Source organism: Meleagris gallopavo, chromosome 2, assembly GCF_000146605.3.
Source record: "Meleagris gallopavo isolate NT-WF06-2002-E0010 breed Aviagen turkey brand Nicholas breeding stock chromosome 2, Turkey_5.1, whole genome shotgun sequence".
Taxonomy (NCBI): domain Eukaryota; kingdom Metazoa; phylum Chordata; class Aves; order Galliformes; family Phasianidae; genus Meleagris; species Meleagris gallopavo.
This window is the reverse complement of record NC_015012.2, coordinates 40,711,626-40,723,783: the sequence shown is the minus strand read 5'-3', so window position 1 is coordinate 40,723,783 and position 12,158 is coordinate 40,711,626. Positions and strand designations below refer to the sequence as shown.

The window sequence follows — 12,158 nt, the reverse complement described above, 5'->3', positions numbered from 1 at the left end:
GTAATAAATTTGTTATCAGAAAAGGACGGAATATATTTAGACAATGCAAGTTTTAAAAGCTGGTGGTACTGAGAGAATATAGAAACTATTTATAGAATTTGATGGGGATAAACTAAACAGGAGATTTATACAAGTTATTATAAACACTTGGGGAGATATATCTTCTTAAGAGATTTTGGTTGTTTTTTTTTAAACTTTGTAATAAGGAATTCTTTAACAAGAGCAGAATTTGCTATTATATACTTCTCAAAATTCTTAAGGTCTTTCTTACAAATTGTTAGACAAAACACAGAAAAGTGAAAAAGAAAATTCATCTCTGCTGAGCATATGCAGCTCTCACCAGTAGTGACAGTGAGGGGGACAAAGGTACACGGGGGAAATCAGCCCATTAAAGTGGTTACTCAAGTTCTCAGTCCAGAGATAGTGAATTGTGCAAATATGACTCTTATTCCTCCATTGTCTTAAATTGTTTGCTGCAATGTTCTGAAAGGGGCACCAGAGAGCAAAAATTATGAACTGCTTTTCAGATTTAAGCTAAATATGAGTGGGAATGCCCAACTGTGAGCTGAGTTTTGGGTGAAGCTAAGGAGGCTGCTGGGGATGCTGTGGGTGGAGAGGCATCACCAGATTGCTGCTCTGAGCCACCTTGATACCATTACATGGGAAGGTGGTCCTCCTCCTCCTGAATAAACTCAAACCAAATGGTACCTCCCAAAATGAACAAATGTTTTGCTCTTTATTTTGAGCTAGAGTAAGCCATAGAAAATGTGAAAAATACAAAACAGAAAAAGTGTTGTGATAAATGGAGCTCCATAGCAAAAGGAACATGTGTATGAAATGACTTGCCAAATATGTCTTGATAAATAATCAGATAGTTTTAAATATCCTTAAGGGGGAAAAGAAAAGGTAAATTTTCCTTGAAGATTTGTCAAGTGTAGCAGTAACAGATGTACCATTTTTACAAGGCTCACTATGTATTTAATATACCTTTATTCACCTTTCCTGTTGGGTACTCTGCAAAAAGAATCATTGGAGAGGCTTTTGGATATATTCTCCTATGTTCTTCTGTACTGCAGTGGAACATGTGAACACAATTTCCTTGCCAAAAGAATCTATGCTATTGTTATCACCAAAACCAAGTTGTTCTGCTGTAGTGATGGAAAACATAAAATATCAGCCATGATGGGTCTCATTTTCAATCTCATACCACAGGGTATGTGTGAGGACAGATCATATCCACATCTAACTTCTTATATATCATTACAAGACAGAAAATGCAGACTATATATCTGAAGCACTTAAAACAGATGTTTGATGGATGGCAAAACCAGTTTCCTCCAAGTCAGACTTGTACCCTCAGTGTCTGTCAGCTGTCATTCCATAGCTGGAACCTGCCATTTGAACAGCCTGTTCAGCCAAGAGCTGAGAAAGAACATCATGGACGTGGTCTCATCTCCAGATGTTCTGTGTGACGGTTCCTCACAACAGCACAAACGAAGTCCTAACTGGCCAAAGCACGACACTCTAAAGGAATGCTGCCAAATATATGAAAGTGCTCAATGCATTCTACATAATTTGAACATCTGTGGTGCTCAAGGAGGATTTCATGGAGTTCTGTAAATATTGTTATATGAAGTTAGCCTCACAGCATGGGTGCATTGTTATTCTCAGTTCATGGGTAGGAGAATTGGCACAGAAAAGATAAACAATTAGCCCTTGAGAAACAAAAATATTCCAAGCCCAGAGGGAAGCAGAACTCAACCCATTCAAAGACTAAACCTGTTCATCTTTTATTTTCCACAGAACCATTTTGTGGAGCTACTGTTTCTAATTTGGTTAAGACTATAAACAACAGTTTGTTGCTTACATAGTTGTGTTGTGCTTTATAACAATGAATGAGTAGGGAGCACTTCTCTTATTACATCTTCTACAGGTATCAAATGGCAGTTACCACTTTGAATCACACAAATCATAAATTTCTGTAACTCAGGCTTCAAAAAGAATGAGATTGTCTTAAAGGCTACATGCATTTTGAAAGTGTAACTTTCTCTTCTGCCTTCCAGATTCTATATGATATGCTTAAGTTTATCTCCATAACTGCTGGAATTAGAAGCATTGCTGTTGCTCAGAATGAAAGTTGAAATCTCTTTCAGAAAAAGACCTAGAATTTTCAGGAAAAGGCGATATCTGTGAACCTAGTCATGAACGGCCTGAGACCTGGCTCAGTATCATTTTGTCAATGGTTTACAGGCCGGTTTGGCCCCGTTCCATGACTAATGGTGAGGGGACCCATGGACCCATGCTCTGGGAGAGGGGGAAGAAGGAAAAGGGGAAAAAGGTAGGGAGATAGGCCTAAAAACAGAACAGTGGCAACAAGCTAAGGGAGAAAACTAATTTACTAAATATGATAGCGGAATGCGAGATAACACAATACAATACAATATAATTGGAATTTAAACTAATAAATCAAATAAAATGAGAAACAGTGTCCAGATCTGAAGGCCTTACTCTAATCCTGAAGGCAAGATGACTAGGGAGTACACACTGCAGAGATGAGCAGTAAAAGAAAAGGGGCAATCTCGTGACTCAAGCAGTTTTATCTTTCCTTCTAAATGGAAAATGGATACGGAACAGTGAAAGTTTTCTGGGATATGTAGTTCTTCTCTTCTGAGAACTAAGTACCCAGAAATATCAACAATCCACAGAAATGGAGCATTAACTCTTTAACTCCCAGTACACTATATGATGTTATGATGTGGAATGCCAATAACAAAAATCACAAAATGATGACATAGTTTCACTTACTTTTGTCAGCAGAATAAAGTTTTTAAATATTGCCAACAGTTTACAGGCTGGTTTGGCCTGGTTCCGTGACTAGCGGGGCAGAGGTATTTCGCAAAATCCACGCCTCCAGAAAAGGGAAATAGGGGACCCCAAAATAATTGATAAAACCAGTGGCAATTCTGAGGAGAAACAAACTAATTTACTAAATATAGTATTGGAATGCAAGATAACACACTATAATACAATATAATTAGAATTGAAGCTAATAAATCAAATATAATGACACAGAGTATCCAAAAGGTGGATAGGCTTCGCCATAAATCTGAGGTAAGATGCGCAGTCTGGTTGAGCAGCAGGGAGGAGAGCCTGACAAAGAAAAGCCCATCAGATGACCTTGTCAGGGGTTATATCTCCTCTTTGACTGCAAAGCCCCCTGGGACATGTAGTTCTCTTCCGGACAGGTGCCCAGAACTGGAGCATTAACACTTTAACTCCCAGTGCACTACGTGATGTTATGATGTGGAATACCGATAACCAAAAATCATAAAACCCTGACAAATATATAGAACTATCAAGGTTGGAAAAGATCTCTGAGATCATCTCGTCCAACAGTCCACCTATCACCCACATTTTTCACTAAACCATGTCCCTCCATACAACATCTAAATGCTTCTTGAACACCTCCAGGGAAAGTGACTCCTCCACCTTCCTGGGCAGCCCATTACAGCATCTGACCAATCTCTCAGAGAAGATGTATTTCCTAATGTGCAAACTGAAACTCCCCTGGAGCAACTTGAGACCATTCCATTTTGTCCTATCATTAGTTACATGGGAGAAGAGGCCAACCCTCACCTTCCCACAACTTCTTCTCTCTGAACCTCCTCTTCTCTAGACTGAACAATACTGGCTTCCTCAGCTGCTCCTCATAAGACCTGTGCTCCGGACCCCTCACCAGATTCATTGCCCTTCTCTGAACACACTCCATGTCTATGATGTTTTTCTTGTAGTGAGGGGCCCAAAACAACCTCACTGGTGGACCTCCCACTGCATCCTCCCACACCTCTCCCTCAGGTTCTAGAGCCTCAAACCTATTACATAGTGGCACCTGGGGAAACGAGGCAGGTCAGGATGAGGGTTACCAGTGACATTAAGCTGAGACCTATTTCCACTCCTCCTCTTCCCTTGTCTCCCTCTGCTCAATGATGGCAGGGGAGAGGGTCCACCACTGTCTGGGGGGTATCAAACCCGTGTCTTTCTCACACATTCAGCAAAGACTTACTCTACCAATTTATCTCCTGCTCACATTCTCTGATACTCCTTAATCTCTTCACTTTCCCCTTCAGCTTCACCAGCACATTGAGCAGATCATCCACCTGCTCACACTTCACACAGGTAGAATCTCTGCTGCCTTTCACTGGCAGCAAGAGGCTTGGGCACTCACTGCAGCCAGAGACTTGAGACGACACATTTTTAGGCAGGCACTCTGAGTCACTGTGTTCTTTCTCATCAGAGCTTTCTGCCTAGTGGACACCATTGCTAAATTTGCTGTCTGAGAGGCAGCTGATAGGTGAATCAGCCTCCCAGGTAAGCAGAGATACTCCCCCTCTTCAGCCTCCCTGCCCGAGTGCGCTTCATCACATTCACTGCTGCCTGGAGCTGCATGGAGGCAGCATGGATTATAGTTCAGTGAGTGGTTGTAATTAACATGTGATCAGTGGGTGCCCTGACAAATGTTAAAGAGAAAGAGTCCAGTGCTTAAGGGAATGCAGCTTGGCTTCCAGATACTAGCCTGAGTTTTGAGGCTGTTTAAAAGAAACATATTTTTTAATTTTTTTTTTAGATCATAATAGTAGAAAGGCTTTGGAATTTGGTTGGAAACTTCTTATACCTGATACAGTGTCACACAGATAGATCGGTTCTCTTGCATGGGAGGGAGCAGTCCCATGGAAGTGCCAAAGTGGTTCATCAGTTGAAAATGAAATATGCAGAATATCTGTATCATTCACACAGTCATGCAAGAATGAAAAAGACTGAGGCAGAGTGTTTTCCATCTGAATCTAGATATATATCCCCAGACACACATAGTTGGGACAGGAGGTACCAGAAACCATGCCAGGAGAACTGGTGGTGGTGGCCAGGCTCCAAGGGCCTCCCTGGTACTCCAGACTGCCATGATGGGCCAACAACTCCTTATGTTCTACTCAGTAGGCCACTGGCAAATGGTACCGTCGGCAGCTCTCTGGGAGGCAAAGGCTGTTACAAACCCACAACAGCGTTCTGGAGCCAGTACTCAAAGTGCAGGGCAAATAAATCCCTCCTGAAGAGCTAGGCTCCAATGTATGCCCAGTTTGGGTTGTGAGTTAGCGTATATGTACCTTCCCTTCTCACAGTATTAGTATGGTGAGAAAATGGTGTGAGCACTGGTGTTTGGCAACACATAAGCACAGTTGCTTCTGTTTGGAGAAATAATGGAAAGCAGGTTCTAGTTTCATAATTCTGAAGGGGCACTACCTAATTTCTATATACTGTACTGTTATTGAAAAAGAATTATTAATCAAATATGCTATTAGTTACCCAATACATATTTCTTTAGGGGGAATTCTGAGTTGCAGAAATTTGAAGGGGATTGTCATTCCAAAACCCAACAGAATTGGAAGAAACGGCATCTACATATTGCAGATAACATTACACTGAAATTGGTTTCCACTCAAGAGGGATGGGCACAAATTGGTGAGGTAAATGCATACAGTCCTAATGGAAAAAGGCAGTGCCCTCAAGAGTGACTTGCTCATCTCAAGCAAAACAAAACGAAGCAAAACAAAAACTTGCTAGGGGATCTCTGTGACTGTGTGATTTTGCATACAGGCTACAATCCTCCAGTCTTAATCTGTCTTTACGATACCAGCTGCCTGTGAACACCAGTACATGAATGTATCAAGCTGTGAGATGCTTGTAGTTTTGTTTGTGGCAGTGTTTGGAAGAAAAGCATTGTGGGGTCACACCACAGGCACTGCAGAAGCAGGCAGAAGGGAAACTGCAGAAATGTGTGTTGCAATGTCAGCAGTGCTTGCCTGTTACAGATACGAGATAGGGTAGATCAGCTGCTTAGCTGGTCCCATCTCCACTGCCCCAGGCCAAGATTGCCAGAACAGAGATCTTCACACAAAGGTTAGCATTAAAGGAACTCCAAAAACACTATAAATACTGTGGTGCAACTGTATTAGCGATCTTGGCACCATGAATAGGTATTGTATAATAATAGGAAAATACTCAAAATCCATCAAAGCCACAGGCTAGTCTTGCTCTAAGGATATGAACACTAGGTGTCAGTGCAGTCCAACGAAATGCATTGCAAGGGCCCCAGGAATTGCCAGGAAAATGACAATTTGGGTTGGTTTTTTTTTTTCATTAGAGGAAAAGTAGTTTTTGATGATGTTAGAGAACTTAAAGAAAAAGACAATCGGTGTTATAAGCATAGGTGTATGTATAAATATAAACATAAATCTAGAAATTGTATGTGGGCAGCATATTTTATTAGAAAGGGAATGGATGATGAAAACTACAAATTGCATTATAGGGTGATCTTTTTTATCACACAGAAACAGAGCCCCATCTTCTTTAAGCTGAAAAGTTTTGAAAAATTTTGCTGTACTGAAACTTTTCAAAGCTATTTCCCTATTTAGCAGCAATTTTAGGTATCTGATATTCCTAACATATCTCACACAATTCAAGACTAGTGGGGCATGGTGGATTAAGGAGCACTGATAAGTAAGTACAGTGCATACTAATGTACAAACAAGCCCAGTAAGAAATCAACTATATCTCTTCAGCATCTCAAATTTCTTTGTTCATTTATCTTTCTTAAGCTTTTTAAATCTTCTCTCAATACTCTTTTCCATCTGTATCCGAAATATCCTTGTCTCCTGTACTCCTTCAACTGAAATATCTCTGAAATAACTGAAGACTTTGAGAATTGGAAAAATGAGTGTCAAGTAAGAAATAGGGATTTATACTCAGAGCCAGTTAGTCCTTGTGTCTCTTCACGTCTGGATTTCATCATTTGCTTACTTATAATGTAGAACAGTGAGAATGAGAAACAAAATTCTGGCAATGTGCTGTTTTTAGTTTTTAATATTTTTTCCCTGTCTTTTGACAAATGATGACTTCTGTCAAAATAACGTCCCATAAAAACTTGCATACCTCCCTTGTGAGCTCTTCCTATGCCGATTAAGTTCCAATGAAACGTAGTGGCTTTTTATTTAACTTTTATTTATTAAATGTGACCAGACAGCCTCTGGATACCATTAGAAATTTGCAGATAAAGCCGAGGTCTTGTTGATCTGTGTGGGCTGAGTGCAGAGTCCCCTCCAGGATAAACTAGACATGTTCACCACCACATCTTCAGGCAAGAATCTGAGAAAACAGATGAGCCAAACATCCTGTCCAAAAAATCAGCAGTCTGGGATACTGGCAAACCAATCAAGGAAATGAAATCCACAGGTAGACAGAGTTTCTTCCAATGAACTCCTGACATTCATGATGAAACACTGCTGCTAAGAACAATAGGTAAAAGAATATCTCTGCTGTCTTCCTTCAAAAAGAGAGAGGTTAACTCTGGAGAGTAATTGGGTATTTGCCATGCCTTCTACCAGCAGTGGGCTCAGAGTTGACTTCAGTCACCACTGACAGGAGTACTTTTCACAGAAATGTGTAGATGATATACATCCACAAAGGGTACTTGCAGAGGTGAAGCTCAAAGGACTGATTTTGCAGTTTCAAGGAAAGGATACTGATTTAAGGACTTGAGAAAGCTGCTCTTGACTGTGCTTTGAGCAGGGGGGCTTGACTAGAAATATCCAGAGGTCTCTTCCCATCACAGCTACACTACTATCCAGAAAGTCTTGTGTATTTCTAACTTCTATGTTCATAGGTTATGTTACAGAGAAAAGATAGAGAAGTTGTGATTCTGCTTTATACTTTTGCATAGGAGAGAAAACTGTGAGTTCTGAAATGTTCTAATAGGATCAAAGCACTCTAAGAAAAGAATGTGACCACGTGGTGGTCTTCTAAATATGCTCTAGAAACATCAGCTATTTTCACCCAGTTAGTTCAAGTGCAGTGTTGTCCTGTTAAGAATAGGTGTTAGCGTGTTAAAGAGTTGCAGACTGAACAACTTAGATCTCAGCCAAACCTGATGAGAGGCAGTCACATGTCATATGGTCTGCCAGCAGGACAATCTACCAACTCTGCAGGTGTCCAGATCATAACTGAGGGAAGCTGGTAGATGACTGGAAATTATTCATAAGCCACAAATAAAAAGATGTTTGACAAATAGTTTATGTCAGATGATGCCTTTCTCTTGATGTTGTCGGAAGAAAAAAAATCCATTTAAAGGTGAGCTGAGGTGAACCGTATAGTTTGGGACTCGAATTTAGCTTAAAATAAAATTTGGGAAAATCAGTTGTGCTGTTATATGTCAGGGCCTACATTCAGTGTCCATTTCCTTGAGTAAACTGAATGTTTCATGATCAATGTGAAAGAAAGCATTTTGCTGAATTCTCCTTCTGATATCATTACTATGCAGTATGGATACACTGCTTTCTTCTGACAAACCCACTAGCAAAGTTCACTGTTTCTATTAAAACTTCACGGCCTTGATACATTTGCAATCATCCCATCATATATTCTTTTCTTCTTCTGGTTTCTGTCCTGTATTTCTTCTCATCTGAGCTTATTCTCTATCTTCTGATCACATTCATGTACTTTACATAAATTTCACACGCTTTTTAATTTTTCAACTGTCCTAAAACACAAATTCTCTTTCACCAGAGCTCTGTAAATGTCTGAGTCTTTCTGAATTTCTGATTGGCATCACTCAGACATCTCTCAAACAAAACTATTTCCAGTAGTACAGCAGCACTTCATGACAGCCAAGTAAAGAACTCAAAAAGAAATACAACCGCCACTCAACATGCCCAGCAAAACACCAACATGCGATGTAATTCCATAACCGCAGGACTTGCTGTTATTTTGTCCTGATTTTCCCCAAACACTGATACTAGACTAGTAACTTGACAAGAAACATTTGTATAATAGCAGCCATACAGGTCTGAGAGTCTGAGCTAGAAGCTTTATAGAATCACAGAATAACAGAATGGCCAGGGTTGGAAGGGACCTCAAGGATCATGAATCCCCAACCCCCCTGCCACGTGCAGGGCCACCAAATTCCCCATTTAATAGAAAGTTTAGAAAGGTGGAAGCTGTAGTTTGCTTTCCACCCAGCCAGCCTGCAAGTCAGTGTAAAAAGACCTCTACAGTGTCAGAAGTCTAGAGAAACAGAGGACATAGGAAAGTGATTTCACAAGAGGAACTGAGATTTTATATATGTTTAGTAACCAAAGTGTGAATAGCAAACATTAAAGAGAGCATATGGAAAGACAATGCCTGCACCTCTTCCAGGATAAGAGGGAAAATATTTGCCTTCTTTCCTTGAGTCTGGAATTCAACAGAACTTTCTCTTTTTTATTAGGTAGGGGAATCGTGGCAAATCAAAATCTGAAGCCTGGTTTTGGCCATAAGATAGTAATCCAGATGTTATTTCTAAAAGAACACTCGCTTTCTAGCCCTCAGCCAGAAGTCACTTGAGTACTGTCATACATTGTACATGGTAGGATATTCTACTTAATGCGTTTTCAACAACATGTTGTTCAGCAGCTAAGAAAAGACATAGCTAAAGTGGAATGATATGGACAAGGTTCTTTGTTGGATTCTTCTCTTGAAGAAGAAATGAGCAAAGCCTTTTATGCAAATTTTCCCAAGAATAAAAGAGGCTGTCATCCCTATTATCCACTTGAACTAACATTCGGGAGCACTAAAATGGCAAACTCTACACATTCTTCTCTGTGGCTTTCTGTAATGGAGAGGTACTTGAGAGCCCAATGAGATCCAGAAACATCAAACTCTTGCACACCCATGTACTATCTCTCTATTAACTGCCTGACAGGAGACATTTCCTTTCAGACACATCCCTACCTCTTAGTTCTCTACCCATCAGGTCATCAGACCTATATCTAAGTCTTGCTTTTTTGGATCACTTTTCAGCAATACATGGCCGTTTTCTTCTGAAGAGCCTGGTCAGCAGAGGAAGTTCAAATAAGACTCATCTAGTAAAAATATAACAGGAAGTGTTCAGCTCTACCATCTTCAGCAAATCCTGGTTCTTCCTGAGAACCACCGAGGCTTTGTTTGTTGCACAAGCTATTAGGTTTCCTTGGCTTTTGGTCATTCAAATTTTGTCTTCTGTCTTGCTTTGTGAGGACAGCTGCAGAGAGAGGTTAAGAATGTGCACCAACCCCATGCCTCTGACAGGGCTGAACTTGATACTCCCAGTGTTTATAGTATATTGAAACTACAGTGACAGTAAGGTTTGCACACGTGCCCCGGCATGCATGTGTATGCATGGTGGGAGGGCTCAGAAAAATTTTTTCTGTTGCTTCCTTTGCCACTCAGTGTTTTGAAATTATTGCTAACAATTCAAGACATAAAGTATCTATTACTATGAACATCATCAAAAACTCCATTAATCCACACACACACACACAAATAAATCAAAGTTTTCACACTGATAGTTTTCCCTGAATATACTTCAAATTTTTTATTCCATAAATTGCCTTGCTACAAAATTTGAGCTTGTCTTCAAGAGATTTGTGGCATTATATGCTATCATTTCTGCTGTCTGTGCTTGATAAACAGGAAAGCATTTCCTGCAAGAATTGTCACACGTGCATTTTTTGTAATAGGCTTGAGGGAGAATATTTAGCCAGCAGTACTAATTCCTTCTCCCTGGGTGTTCATGCCACTGAAATCTGATATCTTCAATATTTAAGGAAAGACTGAAACATCGAATGATAATAGACAATAGCATAAGCATATATATTTCCTTGAAGTTGTAGGAGATTCTTAGATTGTTTTTCCAATTCTGATCTTCCAGAATTTTAAACAGATTTGTGGATTTATATATGCCCACAGAAAACAAAATTTCATTTTAACTGCTCAGAGAAATATAATTTATCCTCAAATATTTCATTTGAGATTCGTACTTTAACTTAGACTGTCAGCACTAGAATCTGTGCAAAAAAACCAGGAACATCATAACCTCTAAAATGACTGATTTTCAGTTCAGTTCATTAGACACACAAAGAAACAAACATCTCTTATTTTAACCACAATTTTGCATTATATCATTGCATCATTCCAATTTTCTTATGATCTTTTCATTCAAGAGGCCAAATGGCCATTTTATTTCCATTCAAGTGGCTTTTAAGAGAACCAAACTTCTCATTGTAACCTTTTAAATCCCTAACCTTTTAAAAGCCATCCATAGAAAGAATTACAATGATAATAAAATATATGCTGAAGGTTCATTGGAATTTGACGGACATTTTACAATCTAAACTCTTTTAGTATTGTCAGTTCACAAGATTTAAGCTTTAAGATTTCTAAAGCAGGTGTTCTGCTTTGAAGCTTGAAGTTAGCCTGTTTGTAGTTCTTAGAGTAAAATATCACCATCATGTTGGGAAGTGTCTCCTATGTGCAATTATACAATTTCTTCAGGGGGACAAATCACCCACTCAAGAGTGAAAATGATATCAGATGACTCAGTTTTGAACCAAAGTAACCCAATAGTGAGCATTTACAAATTCCTAAATAGAGAACATTTGGCATGTTAGCTTTGAAAGCAGAATTGTTAAAATCTCTGTGTAGAGCAGTTGCCATAAGCATGGAAGACTGCTGCATAGAAGAGTTAAAAAATCTCTCAGGCATGACTGATTCAGAAAAGTGTGTGTGAGATGTATCTATTTTTTTCCTGCAAATCAAATTGAAGGAAAGAGGAAAGTTAACATCTCTCCTTCCTATAGATGGTCCATTACTAGAGCAAGACATCAGCTAATGCACCTATACATTGGACATTGTGTTATTAATGGTCCTGCTAATAGCTGGTGACAGAGAGAGAGTGAATTTCCACAGTTCACAGCCCTTTGTAAGACTTCTTCTGGAACATTTCTCTCTACTATCATCACCCTGACTCCCCCTCTGACCTCTTTATCAGTCAGTGAGTGGTACCAGAGGCTTAAGACACATAATCACAGCAGTGTGTGCCATGTGTGCTCTGCAGAGCAGAAGAGAAAAAAGGGAAAAAAAAAAAAAAAAAGGATTACTTTAAATTATACGGGTTCCTGTTAGTATTTCATGCAACAATGATAACATGATTTAGTTTCACCTTCTCCTTTTGCATCTACTAACTTCATAGTAATTTCTATACTTAAATTTCATGTGAATCTTCATATTTATAAGTATGCAACTTGATCTAAAAT

General features: G+C 39.5%; 1 protein-coding gene across 1 annotated transcript in view; it reads left to right on the top strand.

Moving 5' to 3' along the window:
- Nucleotides 1-1,182: 1,182 nt before the first annotated feature.
- SMOC2 (SPARC related modular calcium binding 2) overlaps nucleotides 1,183-12,158 on the top strand; it is a 157,708-nt gene continuing 146,732 nt past the window's right edge. Inside the window, exon 1 of the mRNA XM_031552201.1 lies at nucleotides 1,183-1,213. Within this exon, the coding sequence (XP_031408061.1) occupies nucleotides 1,183-1,213 (31 nt within the window). The remainder of the gene's footprint in view (nucleotides 1,214-12,158) is intronic.